Source organism: Dendrobates tinctorius, unplaced genomic scaffold (genome assembly GCF_039654945.1).
Source record: "Dendrobates tinctorius isolate UK_male_01 unplaced genomic scaffold, ASM3965494v1 ptg000024l, whole genome shotgun sequence".
Classification (NCBI taxonomy): domain Eukaryota; kingdom Metazoa; phylum Chordata; class Amphibia; order Anura; family Dendrobatidae; genus Dendrobates; species Dendrobates tinctorius.
In genome coordinates, this window is record NW_027361692.1 from 3,900,260 (window position 1) to 3,919,260 (window position 19,001).

At 45.1% G+C, this 19,001-nt stretch overlaps 1 protein-coding gene across 1 annotated transcript in view; it reads left to right on the forward strand.

Annotated features, from left to right (window-relative positions):
• The window catches only part of IMPG1 (interphotoreceptor matrix proteoglycan 1), a 428,352-nt gene that overhangs the window by 396,738 nt on the left and 12,613 nt on the right, over positions 1 to 19,001 (forward strand). The window contains exons 13-14 of the mRNA XM_073569420.1: positions 331 to 1,307; positions 18,573 to 18,792. Coding sequence (XP_073425521.1) covers positions 331 to 1,307; positions 18,573 to 18,792 — 1,197 coding nt within the window. The remainder of the gene's footprint in view (positions 1 to 330; positions 1,308 to 18,572; positions 18,793 to 19,001) is intronic.

Consider the following 19,001-nt stretch of genomic DNA (forward strand, 5'->3'; position numbering starts at 1 on the left):
TAATGAACTATTAAATGTCAATGTCAACACTCAAATACACCATGTGTCAGATAATAAGTTCATTACGATCTGTAAAGGGAGATATCAGAGCTAGTGGTCAGTATGGGTACTACAATATGTTATGGACTTTACATACTACCGACCAGTCATTTCTGACTTGATGCAATTTTAGTGAAACAGGGTTAACATAATATACATATGACCTGAATTTTGAGCAAGGAAATATGTTATCTCCATAAAAATAGTTTTACTAATTTTCATCTCTGTTTTTTTCCTATCGGCTTTTTAATACACATTAATAGACTTATATTTGTATTTTCTCATTTACAGATGGGTTTCATGTAGAAAACTCGATGGATGTAAACGTGCCTACTGACAAAACATCTTTTCGTTCTCCCACTTTGGATTCATTCAACTCAGGAAACGCTAATGTCATTTTGCCAGTGGGGGAAATTTCATCGGCAGAGCCGGCTTCTATCAGTACTGTGAAAACATTGCCCGCTTATATTGATCCCAATATAGTATTTGTTTCACCAACTCAAGAGCTGCAGCCAGATATTGTAACTATATCACATTCTCTCTATGAAGAGAGTACTTCCGTCTCTAGTATTAATCTACCTGAAGAAGCAACTCATGTGCTAATGCAAGAAAAGACTACAGAACCATTAGCATTATTAGACAAAACTACTCAAGACTTTGGAGAAACTACTCTGGAAATCGGAATTCGGGACAAACCCAATCTAAATATTGACGAAATGTCTGAAGAAGCAGGATCAGCATTTGAACAAACGACTTTGGCAAAAGTAAGAGAAACTGAAAGCCCATTGGTTGAAATAGATGATGGAAATGAACAAACTACTCAAGAATCAATTCCATTGTTTCAAGGAACAACGCCAATGTCAACCAGCTCAAGCACTACTGAAAGCATTAATCAGTATGATAGTAACAAGGACAAAATGACGCCTTCTGCTTCTAGTTCTACTGCCCTAGAATCAAGCTTCACATATGCTACTGAGACACAAAGTGGCAGCCACAGTATTGAGAAAGAGACAGAGAATGAAGTAATAATAGACAACAAGTGGGAACAAACCAAATCCTCTACATCAAGTATGGATACTCTCACAAGTAATTCTACAGCTTCCTCTTTATTAGAACACTTAACATCTAGCGCGGAATCTTCTACTGATAAGGGAAAAGAACTTGTTGTGTTCTTTAGTCTACGGGTGACTAATATGCCATTCTCTGATGACCTGTTCAATAAAAGTTCCCCCGAATACAGAGCACTTGAACAGCAATTCCTTCACCTGGTGAGTAAACATTCTTTAGTGCAAAGAGATATGTATTCTCATAGTGGAGCTTTGATGTTCCTAGGCTGCTATTTAGTGGATTTTTCAACAAAGAAAGTCAAAATCTTTTGATCTTTATTATAGAATACTTTACAAGAGCTAATGAAACAAGTTTATGTATTGTAGAAAGATCAAATGAGATAGCATGTGTCATTTAGAAAACCCTACATAGGAATTATCTACCTTTACCCATGGTCAATCATATGTTAAATAGAAAGTACTTAGTTCTACTGTAATTGATAGATGGAAATGTCCAAATTAGTGAACACATTTCCTGTACTGTTGTGTATGGGTTAGTTACAAAATTGTCAACAGGTTGATACAACCTCCAGGAGAACATCTAAGAGGACCCAACACCAAATTTTTCATTTTGAACAGGATACATTATGTGATGGTAGCTATAGAGCATAATAATAAAATGTGTGTGGGAAAGGGTATTTTTATTTTCTAATTTTGCCTTTCTTTTGTACAGATATTAACAAAGGTTTTGCCATCTTATGAGTTAATTTTTTTAAGCCCAAGAGAGCATTATCAGAGAGTTTTCACTGACCGTGTATACTTCTTCCCCCCTGTATGAAGTTGTCCAATCATAAGCGAGCAGTAACACAAAGAAGAAGAAGAACATGCTCCAAAATAGCTCAGAACAGGCTACTCTTGTGTTAGTTTTAATGACAATCTTCCCTGATCCACTGCAGAGTGATGGTGCTCATGTTGTGCTAACAGACATAGGCGAGATTACTAACATTTTTGAGCTTTCTGTTCTCTAATCCTAGTACTTTCTAATCTTGCATGAGGTGAGACAAGGAGATCATGGCTATCTGTCATTATATCTCACACAGGTGTGGACTCACCTGAGCAATATTTGAGGATGTGTTCTTTTTATTCTGCATGTTGTTGCCTGATTATGATTGGGCAATGTCATACTGGGGGAAGAAGTACACTCCCCTCCAAGTCAAAACTGTTTGATAAGGCCTAATTGGACTTAACAAAAATGAAAGAAGCACTCTTATCAGAGTTTTTATTCCCTTAACCCCTTTACCCCCAAGGGTGGTTTGCACGTTCATGACCGGGCCAATTTTTACAATTATGACCCCTGTCACTTTATGAGGTAATAACTCTGAAACGCTTTCATGGATCCCGGTAATTTTGACAATGTTTTCTCATAACATATTGTACTTCATGTTAGTGGTAAAATTTCATTGATATAACTTGCGTTTATTTGTGAAAAAAATGGAAATTTGGTGAAAATTTAAAAAATTTCGCAATTTTCCAACTTTGAATTTTTATGCCCTTAAATCATAGAGATATGGCACACAAAAAACTTAATAAGTAACATTTCACATATGTTTACTTTACATCAGTACAATCTTGGAACCAAAATTTTTTTTTGTTAGGAAGTTATAAGTGTTAAAAGTTGACCAGCGATTTCTCATTTTTGCAACACCATTTTATTTTTACGGACCACATCACATTTGAAGTCACTTTGAGGAATCTATATGATAGAAAATACCCAGAAGTGACACCATTCTAAAAACTGCACCCCTCAATGTGCTCAAAACCATGAATGTTTAAAACAAAATGAACATTTAACTTTTTTTCACAAAAAAACTTCAGGTCCAATTTTTTTATTTTACCAAGGGTAACAGGAGAAATCGGACTGCAAAAGATATTTGCATGCAATTTGTCTTGAGTACGCTGATACCTGATATGTGGGGGGGAACCACTGTTTCGGCGCATGGCAGAGCTCAGAAGGGAAGGAGCGCCGTTTGACTTTTTCAATGCAAAATTGGCTGGAATTCAGATCAGACACCATGTCACATTTGGAGAGCCCCTGATGTGCCTAAACAGTGGAAACACCCCACAAATGACCCCATTTTGGAAACTAGACCCCCCCAAGGAACTTATCTAGATATGTGGTGAGCATTTCGAACCCCCAAGGGCTTCACAGAAGTTTATAACGTACAGCCGTACAATTAAAAAATCATATTTTTTCCACAAAAATGATCTTTTTACCCCCAGTATTTTTTCCCAAGGGTAACAGGACCCTAAAAGTTATTGTGCAATTTGTCCTGAGTATGCTGATACCCCATATGTGGGTGTAAGCTCAGAAGGGAAGCAGCGCCATTTGACCTTTTTGGCTGGAATTGATATCAGGCGCCATGTCGCATTTGGAAAGCCCCTGATGTGCCAAAACACTGGAAACCCCCACAAATGACAGCATTTTGGAAACTAGACCCCCCAAGGAAATTATTTAGATGTGTGTTGAGAACTTTGAACCCCCAAGGGCTTCATAGAAGTTTATAACGTACAGATGTAAAATTAAAAAAATCATATTCTTTCCACAAAAATGATCTTTTCACCCCCAATTTTTATTTTCCCAAGGGTAACAGGACCCCAAAAGTTATTGTGCACTTTGTCCTGAGTATGCTGATACCCCATATGTGGGAGAAAACTACTGTGTGGTGAGCACGTTGAACCCCCCAGTGCTTCACAGAAGTTTATAACGCCCAGGCATGAAAATAAAAAAATCATATTTTTTCCATAAGCATGATCTTTTAGTCCCCAATTTTTTTATTTTTCCAAGGGTAACAGGAGAAATTGAACCCCAAAAGTTGTTGTCCAATTTGTCCGGAGTACGCTGATACCCCATATATGGGAGAAAACAACTGTATGGGCACACGTCGGGGCTCGGAAGGGAAGTAGTGACATTTTGGAATGCAGACTTTGATGGAATGGTCTGCAGGTGTCATGTTGCCTTTGGAGAGCCCTTGATGTACCTAAACTGTGAAAAAACCCCACAAGTGACCCCATTTTGGAAACTAGACCCCCCCAAAGAACTTATCTGGATGTGTGGTGAGCACTTTGAACCCCCAAATGCTTCACAGAAGTTTATAACGCCCGGGCGTGAAAATAAAAAAATCACAGAATGAACAAAAAACAGCAATTCATGAATTTCTTTTGGGGGGTGCGTTTACACCTTTCCACGTGTGGTAAAATTGATAAAGCTGTTTTATTCTTCGTGTCCGTATGATTACAGCGATACCTCATTTATGTCTTTTTTTATGCTTTGGCACTTTTATGCAATGAAAACAATTTTAATTTTAAAATAATTATTTTTGCATAACTTTATTCTGCGAGCTATAACTTTTTTATTTTTTCACTGATGATGCTGTGTGGCAGCTCGTTTTTCGCAGGACAAGATGACGTTTTCAGCGGTACCATGGTTATTTATATCCGTCTTTTTGATCACGCGTTATTGCACTTTTTGTTCAGCGGTATGATAATAAAGCATTATTTTTTGCTTGTTTTTTATTTTTATTTTTTAAGGGGCTCGCTAAAGGGGTTAACTAGTGGGACAGTTTTATAGGGCGGGTCGTTAAGGACACGGCGATACCAAATATGTGTACTTTTATTGTTTTTGGTTTTTTTATTTCCAAAAAATGAATTAATTAGGGAATATTTTTTTTTATTTATTTAGCGATTTTTTATAAATTATTTTTACACCTTTTTTTTAACTTTATTACATTGTCTCAGGGGGGACATCACTGTCATATGTCAGATCGCTGATCTGACACATCACACAGCGCTGTGACAGATCAGCGATCTGACACAGGCACTGCACAAGGCTTCCTCATGCCTGCGCTCTTCAGGCAGTGAGGAAGCTGCCTCTCTGCAGGCCCCCGAAGGTCCCCGCCGCCATATTGCCTCCGGGAACCTGCAGGGAAGGAGGCCACCGCAGCAGCGCTGCTGCGGGGGTCTCAGGGAAGCACGGAGGGAGCCCCCTCCCTGCCGATGCTTCCCTAAACCCCCGGTACACTGCGATCATGTTTGATCGCAGTGTGCCAGGGGTTAACGTGCCGGGGCCCTGACACATAGTGCCGGATGTCAGCTGTGATAATCAGCTGACACCCAGCCGCGATCAACGGCGCTCTCCCCATGAGCGCCGCTGATCACTATGATGTACTATCCCGTCCATGGGCATAGGGGCCTGGGTCCCATGGACAAGATAGTACGTCAGATGTCAGGAAGGGGATAATATATTGCAATCATCATATTACAATATTACACAGCATTGTGTACTTACAGTTGCTTATTTTGCCTTTCTACTCTGATAATTCTTCTCTTTTCTATATGTAGAAATAAGAATTGTCTTGTCCATGGAGAAATCATTCTTCTCTTCAACTCCTGACCCAGCTGGTTCCTCCTCCCCCTGCCTTTGACTTTTGCAGGGACTTATTATTTATACAGGGGAAATTGTCCTCCTGTTTCTACATAGAGCTTAGAAAGATTCAGCTAGTCCGTTTTTAATAATGTGATGTCATAGACCTAATGGAAAACAGAAGAATTAAGTGTGTAGAAAGGCAATATGAGCAATTGTAAGTACAAAATATGATGATTGTTATTTATTAAGAGAATAAAAACTTTAATGGGGGTGCTGTTGTGAGTTCATTCTCTGGTTCACCAGTTGTGAGTTCTCCTTCCAGAATCCCTCTGGTGGTAACAGGAGGTAGTGAGGCTGATTTGATCGGTGAAGATCTGCCACCTGAGAATGAGGATGATGATTGGACCTCAGGAGTCTCAGATTGGATTTAAGACAGCCGACGCCCTATTCAGTTGCTGGTGATTCCTTCTGGCTTGTCAGCTCTTGGTTTTCAGCTCTGTTCCAGTCATCTAAAGCTAAGTTTTTCTGCTAATGTTCACACTTGATTTTGTTGGTCTATTCAGTTTTTTGTGTGGTCAGCCAGCCCCGGCTGGGGGCTGTGCTGAATTTCCACTCTTATTTATCAGTATTTTGCCAATTTGCTTTTTGTCCCTTACTAGTTTGGTCTCTTTTTGCTCTGTCTCAGAATATTTCAGAGTGCTGATATAGTGGGAGAAGTCTAGTGACTTCAGGGTTAATTTTGCTATCAGAAGTGTTGGACATTATTTTTGTAGGGTTTTTTGCAGGTTGCAGACAGTGTCTTTCCTTTCCTTTCCTTTCTAGTTAGTTTGGGCCCCATCGTTTGCTCAGCCTATTTTCCTGCCTGTGTTTGTGCCTTCATCTTGTTTCGCCGTCAGTACATGTGTGGGGGCTATCTATTCCTTTGGGGTCTGCTCTGGGGCAGTTAGTTTTCCCCTTTTCATGCTTCAGGCTTATTTAGTCCTCCGGTTGTGACGAAGCGTCTAGGAACATCGTAGGTACGCTCCACAGCTGCTGCTAGTTGTGTGGTAGGATCAGGGATCTGCAATCTGCATAGTTACCAACCTCTCTGGTTTTCTGCGACTTACCTTGTTTTGCTTTTTTCTCCTCGGTGACCCATTCATAACAGAGTGCTTCTTTAACTCATCATGTAACAAATTCATATGACTGCTAAAATCACAGCCATGGAGAATAGAAATGAAAACAAAAACATGTTATTCTCTGCACTAATATTTCGTGTCTACAGTTCAACATAAAAAATTTGGTAAAAGATGCTCTTTAACCCCTTTCCGACATCAGGCATAATAGTATGCCATTGTGGGTCACCCTCCCTTTGATGTGGGCACCGGTAATGAGCCCACATCTTTCCTGGTACATGTCAACTGTTTTGAACAGCTGACATGTGCCGCTAACAGCCGTGGGAGGAATCGCGATCCTCCTGCGCTGTTAACTCATTAAATGCTGCTGTCAAACTCTGACAACGGCATTTAACACACACTTCCGGCAAGTGCCGGAAATCCGCCCATCGGTGACACCGTCACATGATTGCAGGTCTCCTGCAGAACTCTATTGTTGTCACTGCCAGATCGCTATGAGCGACGCTCGGTGGTCGGCACTCATAGCATGTGAGTAATTCTGATACATACAGGCAATCTGATCATCGTCTGTATGTAGCAATCGGGTTATGGCAGCTTCAGGTCTCCCATGGAGACTATTGAAGCATGCCAAAAGTGAAAAAAAAGTTTTAAAAAATTATATACATAAAAGTTCAAATCACACCCCTTTCACCCCATTCAAAATAAAGCAAAAAACAAAAAAATCACACATACATATATTTGGTATCGCCGTGTTCATAATCGCCTGGTCTAGCAATAAAAAAAAGATTTATCTGATCTCTAAACGGTGTAGCAAGAAAAAAAGGCAAAATGCCAGAATTACTTTTTTTGGTCGCCCTGACATTGCATTAAAATGCAATAACAGGTGATCAAAAGATCTTATCTGCACCAAAATGGTAACATTAAAAACGTCAGCTCAGTGCACAAAAAATAAGCCCTCACCCAACCTGAGATCATGAAAAATGGAGACAGGTATCCGAAAATGGCGCAATTTTTTTTTTAACAAAGTTTGGAATTTTTTTTCACTACTTATATAAAAACGAACCTAGACATGTTTGGTGTCTATGAACCCACAATGACCTAGAGAATAATAATGGTAGGTCAGTTTTGCATGTAATGAACATACGCTGGGTGCAGAATTATTAGGCAAATGAGTATTTTGATCACATCATCCTTTTTATACATGTTGTCCTACTCCAAGCTGTATAGGCTTGAAAGCCAACTGCCAATTATGTAAATCAATTGATTTGCATCTCTGTAATGAAGAGGGGTGTGGTCTAATGACTTCATAAGGTGTGCTTAATTATTAGGCAACTTCCTTTCCTTTGGCAAAATGGGTCCGAAGAAAGATTTGATGGACTCTGAAATGTCAAAAATTGTGAGATGTCTTGCAGAGGGATGCATCAGTCTTGAAATTGCCAAACTTTTGAAGCTTGATCGCCGAACAATCAAGCGTTTCATGGCAAATATCCAACAGGGTTGCAAGAAGCGTGTTGATAAAAAAAAAGGAGCAAAATAACTGCCCATGAATTGAGGAAAATCAAGCGTGAAGCTGCCAAGATGCCATTTGCCACCAGTTTTGCCATATTTCAGAGCTGCAACGTTACTGGAGTATCAAAAAGCTCAAGGTGTGCCATAGTCATGGACATGGCCAAGCTAAGGAAGGCTGAAAAATGACCACCTTTCAACAAGAAACATAAGATAAAAAGTCAAGACCGGGCCAAGAAATATCTTAAGACTGATTTTTCTAAGGTTTTATGGATTGATGAAATGAGAGCGACTCTTGATTGGCCAGATGGATGGGCCCAAGGCTGGATCAGGAAAGGGCAGAGAGCTCCACTCCGACTCAGACGCCAGCAAGATGGAGGTGGGGTACTGGTATGGGCTGGTATCATCAAAGATGAACTTGTGGGACCTTTTCGGGTTGAGGATGGAGTGAAGCTCAACTCCCAGACCTACTGGCAGTTTCTGGAAGACACCTTCTTCAAGCAGTGGTATAGGAAGAAGTCAGTATCGTTCAAGAAAAACATGATTTTCATGCAGGACAATGCTCCATCACATGCATCCAAATACTCCACAGCATGGCTGGCCAGTAAAGGTCTAAAAGAAGAAAAAATAATGACATGGCCCCCTTGTTCACCTGATCTGAACCCCATGGAGAACCTGTGGTCCCTCATAAAATGTGAGATCTACAGGGAGTAAAAACATTACACCTCTCCAAACAGTGTCTGGGAGGCTGTGGTGCCTGCGGCACGCAATGTTGATCGTAAACAGATCAAGCAGCTGACAGAATCTATGGATGGAAGGCTTTTGAGTGTCATCGTAAAGAAAGGTGGCTGATTTTTTTGTTTTGTTTTTGAATGTCAGAAATGTTTATTTCTAAATTTTGTGTTGCTCCATTGGTTTACCTTATGAAAATAAACAAGTGAGATGGGTATATATTTGGTTTTTATTAAGTTGCCTAATAATTCTGCACAGTAAGGCTAAGTGCACACGTTGCAGACATTTTCTGCTCAAAAACCTGAATCCCTTCCCAGAAACCGCACCTATTTTTCCGGTTGCGTTTTTTGCGCAGTTTTGATGCGTTTTTGATGCGGTTTTTTCCGCAGCGGTTTAAAACCGCATGGAAGAGGCCTAGAACGGTGAAAATCCGCAAAATTAATGAGCATGCTGCGTTTTTTACCGCGATGCGTTTTTTTCGCGGTAAAAAACGCATCAATGTGCACAAAAAGTGCAAAATGCATAGAAATGACTGTGCAGCTTATTTTTAGCGGTTTTATAGTGGTTTTATAGCGAAAACCGCGGTAAAAACCGCTAAAAAAACGCTGTGTGTGAACACAGCCTAATAGTTACCTGCACAAACAGATATCCTCCTAAGATAGTCAAATCTAAAAAAAACCCACTTCAACTTCAAAAAATATTAAGCTTTGATATCTATGAGTCTTTTAGGTTGATTGAGAATATAGTTGTTATTCAATAATAAAAAGAATCCTCTCAAATACAATTTGCCTAATAATTCTGCACACAGTGTAGTAAAAAAGCAAAACAAAAAAACAACTGTGGGATTGCACTTTTTTTGCAATTTCACCGCACTTGGAATTTTTTTCCTGTTTTCCAGTATACAATATGTTAAAACCAATGGCGTCGTATTTCCAAAGCGCCAACGTATTCCGCAGCCCTTTACATTTTAGAGGGGCCTTGTACAGACAATAAAAGACATTACAGAATAAAAATAATCACATAAATCAACAGATACTGTAACAACCCTGCTGGCATCACTGCATAGCCTCCTATCCCCGCACAACAACACACGGCGCCTGAACTCTCTGCTTCTTATGCAGTCAGGGTGCACTGGTCTAAGCTGTCCCCGACCAATCACCTGGAGCCCTTTACTATATAGGGTCATCACACCCACTAACCCTTGCCTGCGCAATGTCTCTACTCTCGTTAGCTCCTTGCTACTGAGAAAGCCAGGCCCTGTCCTTTGTCTTGCCTTCATTGAGAGGCTTTACTCTTAGCTTTTCTTGTACACTCTGAGTGCCCGCCAGGAGGCTTATATCCTGGTCCCTGTCTTGCCCTAGCCTTGTCTGAGTACTTGCCTGGTACTTCTCTGCTAGCCCTCCAGGAGGCAGAATATCCTGGTTCCTGTATCCTTTGGTCCCTATACCTTGTCTTGTACTGCATCTTTGTCTGAACTCTGTCTTACCTCTGTCGGTCAGTCTCCTTGTCTGTTGTTCCTTTCCCTGCTGTGTCTTTCCCTGTGTCCTCCCTGTCTGTACTTTGCACTCTTGCAAGCTCCACCTACTCGGTGCTCCTGCGGCTCCGCCTACTCCGCGCTCCTGTGGCTCCGCCTACTCGATGCTAAAGCGGCTCCGCCTGCGCTGCACTCCTGTGGCTCAGTTCCTAACCTGTTCCAACACACTCCACTCCTTCCTGTCTATACCGTTACCTGCATCTGCTGTGTGAACAGGAGCCTGTCTGTTCCTTCTAATACCACACCAGCCTGCCCTGTGTCTCCAAGCCGTGCCCAGCTGTCCTGTGTCTCCAAGCCATGCCCGCCTGTCCTGTGTCTCCAAGCCGTGCCCGCTTGTCCTGTGTCTCCAAGCCGTTCCTGCCTGTCCCGTTTCTCTAGGCCGTGCCCGCCTGCCCTGTGTCTCCAAGCCGTGCCCGCCTGCCAGTGTACCAAGCCGTGCCTGCTTGCCCTGTGTCTCAGCCATGCCTGCTTGCCCTGTGTCTCAGCCATGTCTGCTTGCCCTGTGTCTCAGCCTGCCTGTCAGTCACACCTGTCCAAGTGGCTTATCCCTGAGTGGGATCAGCAGCCTGACCTCACCATCAGAGGCTCCAGCAAAGACCGAGGTAGCTGTCATAGTCATGCCCCTTCCAGGGTAGTCTGGTTTGTGGCACAGTGGGGCCACAACCCCCCAGGCTTGCACCATTCTGCCAAGGCGGGAGCGTGACAGATACCAAGAGGAATGAGGGTCCTGCTCGCAAGCTTACAATCTATGAAATATGTGTATAGAGTGATATGTTACTATGCTGCAGTATTTACACTTCAAGCATTACAATAAAACAGTCATCTGTCGCAAAAAAACATGCTCTACTAAGATAATTGTCACGCTCACCTCCCCGGCTCCCGTCCGCTCTGCGGCCGCTGCCCTGACCGCCGCTCTCCCGGGCTGGTCTCCTGTCACCACCGCTCCCTCCACCTTGGCCACGGCTCCTCTTCATGCAGCGCCATCGGCCCCCGCTGCCGCCCGTGCCTCTACACTGCCCGGTACTCTCCGGCGCTTCGGTCCTCTCGGCCCGCCCCCTCTGCTGGCACCTGTCAATCATCTGCCCTGTGACCTGCTGCTGCTCCTTCACAGGTATGCAGACGCATTGCTAGGTACGCCCCCTAGACCTGGCGCCCTATCCCCTGGTCCCACGGCACTGCTGCACTCTGACCCGGAAGTTTCACAGCGTACCCTATATCAGGCAGCCTCACCCTATCCTCTCTGTCTGACTATCATTTGTGGTATCGGGTCCACACTCTCCTGCGTTCCTCCTGTCTCTGCGCAGAGTACCTCTCCTGGTCCTCCTCTAAGCTTCCCTGTTTGTGACCTTCCTGTGTTCCCTTCCAGATCCAGTCCGTTCCTGCCTCGTCTTCCTGCTCCTGTGTCTCATTCTGTACCTGTTCCTGCTGTCCGCCATTGCCGTCCACTTCTGTCTCCACGGTTTCAGTAGCCATCCCTGCAGTTGTCGCCATTTCCCATCTGTTTGCCTGCACATTCCTGCCTGCATTCCCTCCCGGCTGTTCCCAGGTATCAGCTCCTGCGGCGATAGTCTTCCTTGGGTCAGCCCCTAATGCTCCCAGTATAGGGGGTGGTACACCTGGCCAGCTCGCCCGAGGGAGGTTCATCGTCACGGTCCTGAGGGTTCACTTCCAGAGGTTCCCAGTCTCTCAGTACCTCACAGTATAGTCAGGCCATGGACCCCGCTGGTACCCCGACTCCAACCCAAAAGGAACTTCTGTTCCTGCGAGAGAACCAGACGAGGATAATGTCCTTGCTCAAATCTATGGAATCCTGTCTGTCGTCTCTACAGACCTCTGATCCCACTAGCGCTCCCCAAATGGCGGGTCTCCAGCAGGAGCTCGCTCAGCAGCGCGACACTCAGGGCCATATTTTAAATTACATGGCCTCGGTGGATAACCGTCTCCTGGCCCTCCAGTCTGTGGCCTCTGCTCCAGCCCAGGCGTCAACCCCCCACCCATCACCCCAGTTGGCGAAACCCCCACAGTATAACGGCGATCCCAAGTTATGCAGAGGGTTCCTAAACCAATGCCAGCTACACTTTGAGCTGTCCCCCCTGCAGTACCCTACGGATCGGGCCAAGGTGGCCTTGGTTGTGTCCCACTTGGAGGGAGAAGCTCTAGCTTGGGTAAACCCTCTCTGGGAACGAGACGACCCCATAGTCTCCCAACTCTCCCATTTTTTGGACACCTTTCGGAAGGTGTTCGATGAACCCGGTCGCTTGGTCTCTACTACCGAGGTGCTGTTTAATCTCCAACAGGGCACGCTCTTGGTAGGCCAGTACGCCATTCGGTTTCGCACCCTGTCCTCTGAATTGGGGTGGAACAATGAAACCTTGGTGGGAGCCTTATGGCGGGGACTCTGTGGTCGAGTTAAAGATGAGTTGGCGGGACGAGATACTCCAGCCTCCCTGGAGGATTTGATTTCCTTGGCTACCCGTATCGACCTCCGCTTTCAGAAGCGATCCCGAGAGGCTGCTAGAGAGAGGAGGCCTCGCTTTCTTCCAGCCGCTCGTAGTCCGCCTCGTTCCCGCCCAGTGATGTCCTCTGTGGCTCCTGTGAAGGAGCGTCGGAGAGAGAGGATCGAACAGAGGCTCTGCTTCTACTGTGGGAGTGCATCCCACTTCCTCCGCTCCTGTCCTATACACCCGGGAAACGCCTCCGCCTAGGACAGGTAAGAGAGGCCTTCCTAGGTAATGGTGATTCCACTCTACCTTTAATTCTCTCCGTTCTTTTGCACATAGGCTCCAAACGTTCCTCTGAGTGGGACTACATTGATTCAGGCGCAGCTGGCAATTTTATTCAGTTCGAGGCGGTTAAAAGACTCCGGATCCCTGTCTGATCCCTGGAGACTCCTCGGCAGATTGCTTCGGTCGACGGTCAACCCCTGCGGATGTCCGTTACTCAGGTCACCGAAGAAGTGGAACTTCAGATTGGAGCCTCACACCGGGAGAAGATAGTCTTTTATGTCCTGCCTTCGCTATCTCATACCATCCTCTTGGGCCTGCCTTGGTTGAGAACTCACGAGCCTGTCTTGGACTGGCGCTCTGGGGACATCCTGCGTTGGGGACAGTCGTGTCAAACCAGATTTCTGTCTGCCGTTCAACCAAAGAACTTCATGCCTCTCACTTCAGTCTCTACAGAATTACCTTTGGCCTACTGCGCCTTCTCTGACATCTTTAACAAGAAGGAGGCGGAGGTCCTGCCCCTGCATTGGCCCTATGATTGCCCGATCGACCTGGTCCCAGGTTCTTCTCCCCCCCATGGTCGGATCTATCCTCTGTCTCCCTCCGAGACTCTGGCCATGACCGAATATATCCAAGAAAACCTGGCCAGAGGCTTTATTCGCAAGTCGTCTTCGCCGACAGGAGCAGGGTTCTTTTTCGTCAAGAAGGAAGGGTCTCTTCGTCCCTGCATTGATTATCGGGGCCTCAATGATATCACCATCAAGAACAAATATCTGTTGCCTCTCATTCCGGAGCTATTTGACCGTCTACGGGGAGCACGAGTCTTCACAAAACTGGATCTCCGCGGGGCCTATAATCTGATCTGCATTCGTCCCGGAGATGAATGGAAGACCGCTTTCAATACCCAAGACGGCCACTATGAATATTTAGTCATGCCCTTTGGCCTGTGCAATGCTCCCGCAGTGTTCCAAGAGTTTGTCAACGACGTGTTTCAAGACCTTCTCTATTCCTGTGTGGTGGTGTATTTGGACGAAATCCTTGTGTTTTCCCCGGACCTGGCTACCCACAGAAAAGACATCCGCCAAGTTTTACTACGTTTAAGGGAGCAGCGTCTCTATGCCAAACTCGAGAAGTGCGCCTTCGAGCAGTCCTCCCTGCCATTCTTGGTTTACATCATTTCTGACTCGGGCCTATGTATGGACCCTGGAAAAGTATCCGCCGTGCTCAAATGGCCACGTCCCCAGGGAGTCAAGGCGGTCCAACGATTCCTTGGGTTTGCTAATTACTACCGGCAATTCATCCCACACTTTTCTACCCTGACTGCTCCTATCTCCGCCTTGACCCGTAAGGGAGCCAATCCTCACCTCTGGTCCTCGGAGGCCAAAGATGCCTTTCTGACCTTGAGACAAACTTTCTCTACCGCACCTGTACTCCATCGTCCTGAAATTAACAAGCCCTTTTCCTCGAGGTAAATGTGTCAGCCATTGGAGCGGGGGCAGTTCTTTTCCAGAGATCTTCCTCCGGTCGACTGCTCACCTGCAGTTTTTTCTCTAAGATGTTCTCCACCGCAGAGAGAAACTACACCATTGGTGACAGAGAGTTGCTTGCCATCAAGTTGGCCTTGGAGGAGTGGAGGTATCTTCTGGAAGGAACTGTACATCCGTTTAAAATCTACACCGGCCACTAGAATCTGGCATACATCCAGTCAGCACAAAGACTTAACCCCCGGGAAGCCAGATGGTCGCTGTTTTTCGCCCGGTTCGATTTTGAGCTTCATTTCCGTCCTGGAGACAAGAATCTTAAAGCAGATACTTTATCCAGGTCCTTTCTGGTCTCCGATAATGAGGAAGAACCATCACACATCGTAGACCCCAGTAAAGTCATCATGGTTGCACCTATTAGCCTGACTTCATTACCGCCCGGTAAGACCTTTGTGCAAGAAAGCAAGAGGAAGCAAGTGTTACAATGGGGTCATGCCTCCAAGCTAGCTGGCCACGTGGGTCTCAAGAAAACGCTCCTTCTCATCTCTCGCTTCTATTGGTGGCCATCTCTTCTTCAAGATGTCCGAAGTTTCATCGCCTCCTTTCCTTCCTGTGCCAGAAACAAAGTCCCTCGGCATCTACCTTCTGGCCTCTTACACCCGCTTCCGGTTCCTTCGGTCCCTTGGCAGCATGTTGCAATGGACTTTATTACTGATCTGCCTCGGTCTTCTGGCCACACCGTCATCTTGGTTGTGGTGGATCGATTTTCCAAGATGGCTCATTTTATTGCTCTGCCAGGGTTGCCCTCCGCACCCGAGTTAGCAAGGATTTTCGTCACCCATGTTTTCCGGATTCACGGCTTCCCCAAGCATATCGTTTCCGACAGAGGGGTTCAGTTCACCTCACGGTTTTGGAGGGCCCTGTGCTGCATTGATGGAAGTAACGTTGGACTTCTCTTCCTACCATCCCCAGACTAACGGCTAGGCAGAACGAACAAATCAAATTCTCGTGACCTATCTCCGGCATTTTTCCAATGCCCACCAGAAAGACTGGTTCAGTCTGCTCCCGTGGGCCGAATTCACCTACAACAACCATACCAGTGAATCCTCCTCCAAATCGCCCTTCTTTATTGTCTACAGCCAACATCCAGGTGTTCCTTTGCCGGTACCTCCCGTCTCGGGTGTGGCGGCGGCCGATCTTCTGACCGAGGAGTTCTCCAGGGTCTGGCAGGAAACCGCGCTTGATCATGCCCAAGGCCGGATCAAGAGACATGCCGATAAAAACGTCTGGATTCTCCACGGTACCAACCCGGAGATAAGGTATGGCTGTCTTCTAAGTTCGTCCGCCTGAAGCAACCCTCGTATAAACTGGACCCTCGGTATATAGGTCCGTTTGAGGTCTTGGCTCGTATCAATGATGTGGCTTACAAGCTAAAGCTTCCCGCCTCACTAAGGATTCCTAATTCTTTCCATGCCTCTCTCTTAAAAACTGTTGTACTTAACCGCTTTCATCCTTCCACTGGCCGTTCGCCCCCGCCTGTGTCTGCACAGGATGTCTTTGAAGTTAAAGACATTCTCGCAATGAAAAGATCCAGAGGTAAGACCCTCTTCTTGATTGACTGGAAGGGTTTCGGTCCCAAGGAGAGATCTTGGGAGCCTCGGGAGAACATTCAAGCTCCTCGCATCTTGGCCAGATTCCTTTCCGGTCTTAAGAAGAGGGGGCGTAAGGAGGGAGGTACCGTCACGCTCACCTCGCCAGCTGGCACGCTCACCTCCCCGGCTCCCGTCCGCTCTGCAGCTTCTGTGGCCACTGCCCTGACCGCCGCTCTCCTGGGCCGGTCTCCTGTCACCGCCGCTCCCTCCACCTCGGCTCCTCTTCATGCAGCGCCATCGGCCCCCGCTGCCGCCCGTGCCTCTACACTGCCCGGTACTCTCCGGCGCTTCCGGTCCTCTTGGCCCGCCCCCTCTGCTGGCACCTGTCAATCATTTGTCCTGCGACCTGCTGCTGCTCCCTCACAGGTACGCAGGCGCATTGCTAGGTATGCCCCCTAGACCTGGCACCCTATCCCCTGGTCCCACGGCACTGCTGCACCCTGACCCGGAAGTCCCACAGCATACCCTATATCAGGCAGTCTCACCCTATGCTCTCTGCCTGACTATCATTTGTGGTATCGGGTCCACGCTCTCCTGCGTTCCTCCTGTCTCTGCGCAGAGTACCTCTCCTTAGCTTCCCTGTTTGTGACCATCCTGTGTTCCCTTCCAGATCCAGTCCATTCCTGCCTCCGTCTTCCTGCTCCTGTGTCTCGTTCTGTACCTGTTCCTGCCGTCCGCCATTGCCGTCCACTACTGTCTCCACTGTTTCAGCAGCCTTCCCTGCAGCTGTCATCATTTCCCATCCCATCTGTTTGCCTGCACGTTCCTGCCTGCATTCCCTCCCGGTTGTTCCCAGGTATCAGCTCCCGCGGTGATAGTCTCCCTTGGGTCTGCCCCTAACGCTCCCTGTATAGGGGGTGGTACACCAGGCCAGCTCGCCCGAGGTAGGTTCATCGTCACAGTCCTGAGGGTTCACTTCCGGATGTTCCTAGTCTCTCAGTACCTCACAATAATGATATGAGTCCATTATCCAGTGTATGCAAAAAAAGCTGAAAATTGAGCTGTCAGAGGAGCAGGAGAAATTCAGCCTTTTGTTCACGGCTAATAGCTTGTATGAATACTAAGCATTGTAATTTTGATGTTAAAAATAAAAAACAGAAAATTCCCAAAACAAAAGAAATGTTTATGACATATTTTTTATCTTGTGATGATACATTCTTTTTAAAATGATCCTTTGTTTCCCATAGTGGATACATATTCCTTTTATCAGATACATTCTCCTGTTCATCAAAGTGTTTCTCAATGAGGTGCCCTAACATAATTACTTTCAATTTTGGAACTGTAAAAGCTGAGCTTCCCATCGCCATACTTACATTTATTATTTCCAAATGACTATTGATTGCACATGCTAATATATGGGACGGGTAGAATTACTCTGTACGTCTTTTATTCTGTGTAGCTCTCCTTTAGAAGAGTACACAAGGTGAAAACTGGGCCTGCAATACGTTTGATTAGCTACAATGTAATGGCATTCCTATAATGATAAATAAGTAACATAACTATAGGGAAAAGTGTGATGCACTTATCATAGAATCCATTCTGAAGTGTAACAAGAAGCAGCAGGGAGTGTTTGGAAGAGAAATTCATATTAACCACCAAAACTTCTCAAAGCTACATTCCAACTGATCACTTGTCGTCTTCTATTAAAATATATGTATTTTTTTTGTTGGCTACTCACAAAAATGAATCACCCCATCCCATTTAGCTAAATCAGTGATGTCATTGAAAAGCAATACAAGCTTCCTTCAAAAATGTTGTTTTAAGAAACAGTGTCAGTATTGTTCAGTAAAAACCAACAAGATTGCAGATTTTTTTTCCAAAGGCTTAAAAATTAATTGACTTTTTGTAACATTATAGGGGTTTTCAAGCCTATGAAAAATATCATGAAAAAGTCTCACGCTTATTAAAAATACTAAAAAAAAGTTATGCTTATCCACCAGCAATTCCCCGCAGGTACTGTTATGGTGCTTATCTGCACTCCACAAGTCTCTTTTTCCCTGGTCTTGACCTTGACACATGGGCAGAAATGTCTACACAGCTCGCAGCTTAGCTAGTGTTTAACCGAGCCTACTTCCATTGAAGATCTGTGGTTAGTTCTCCAAGATGTTTGGAACAACCGCCCTGCCGAGTTCCTTCAAAACCTCTTTATAGATGTTCCTAGAAGAATTGGTGCTTTGATTCTGTTGGAAGGCAAAGTGTGGTCACACCAAATATTGATCTGGTTTAGATTAATTTAGATTAATCAATAAAACTAATAACAGTTTCCTCAGGGAAGAGGGGAGATTTTTGTTAATGTAATGCAAGATGTTTCTTTCTTACAGCTGCTTCCATATCTTCAATCCAATCTAACAGGATTTAAGCACCTTGAAATTCTTAACTTCAAGAAAGGGAGTGTAATTGTGAACAGCAAGCTGAAATTTAGCGAGTCTGTGCCCTATAACATCACTGAGGCTGTCCATTGTGTGTTGGAAGATTTTTGCAATGCTGTAGCTCAGCTCCTCAATTTACAGATCGACAGTTACTCACTTGACATCGAGCCAGGTAAGAATCTTGTATTGGCAAAAAGTAAGTGTAAGACCATAACATGTCACTTTTGCCTTTTCTACTGAAAAAAGCCTCCAATACGGAAAATTGGTTTGAGAACCTGCTGTCCTACCTAAGTCTCAACAATGAATAGTTTTTAAGTCTACATTACCAACCCTCCAGTTCTCTCTCTGTGTTATTGAGATCCAACAATAGGTTACTTAAGA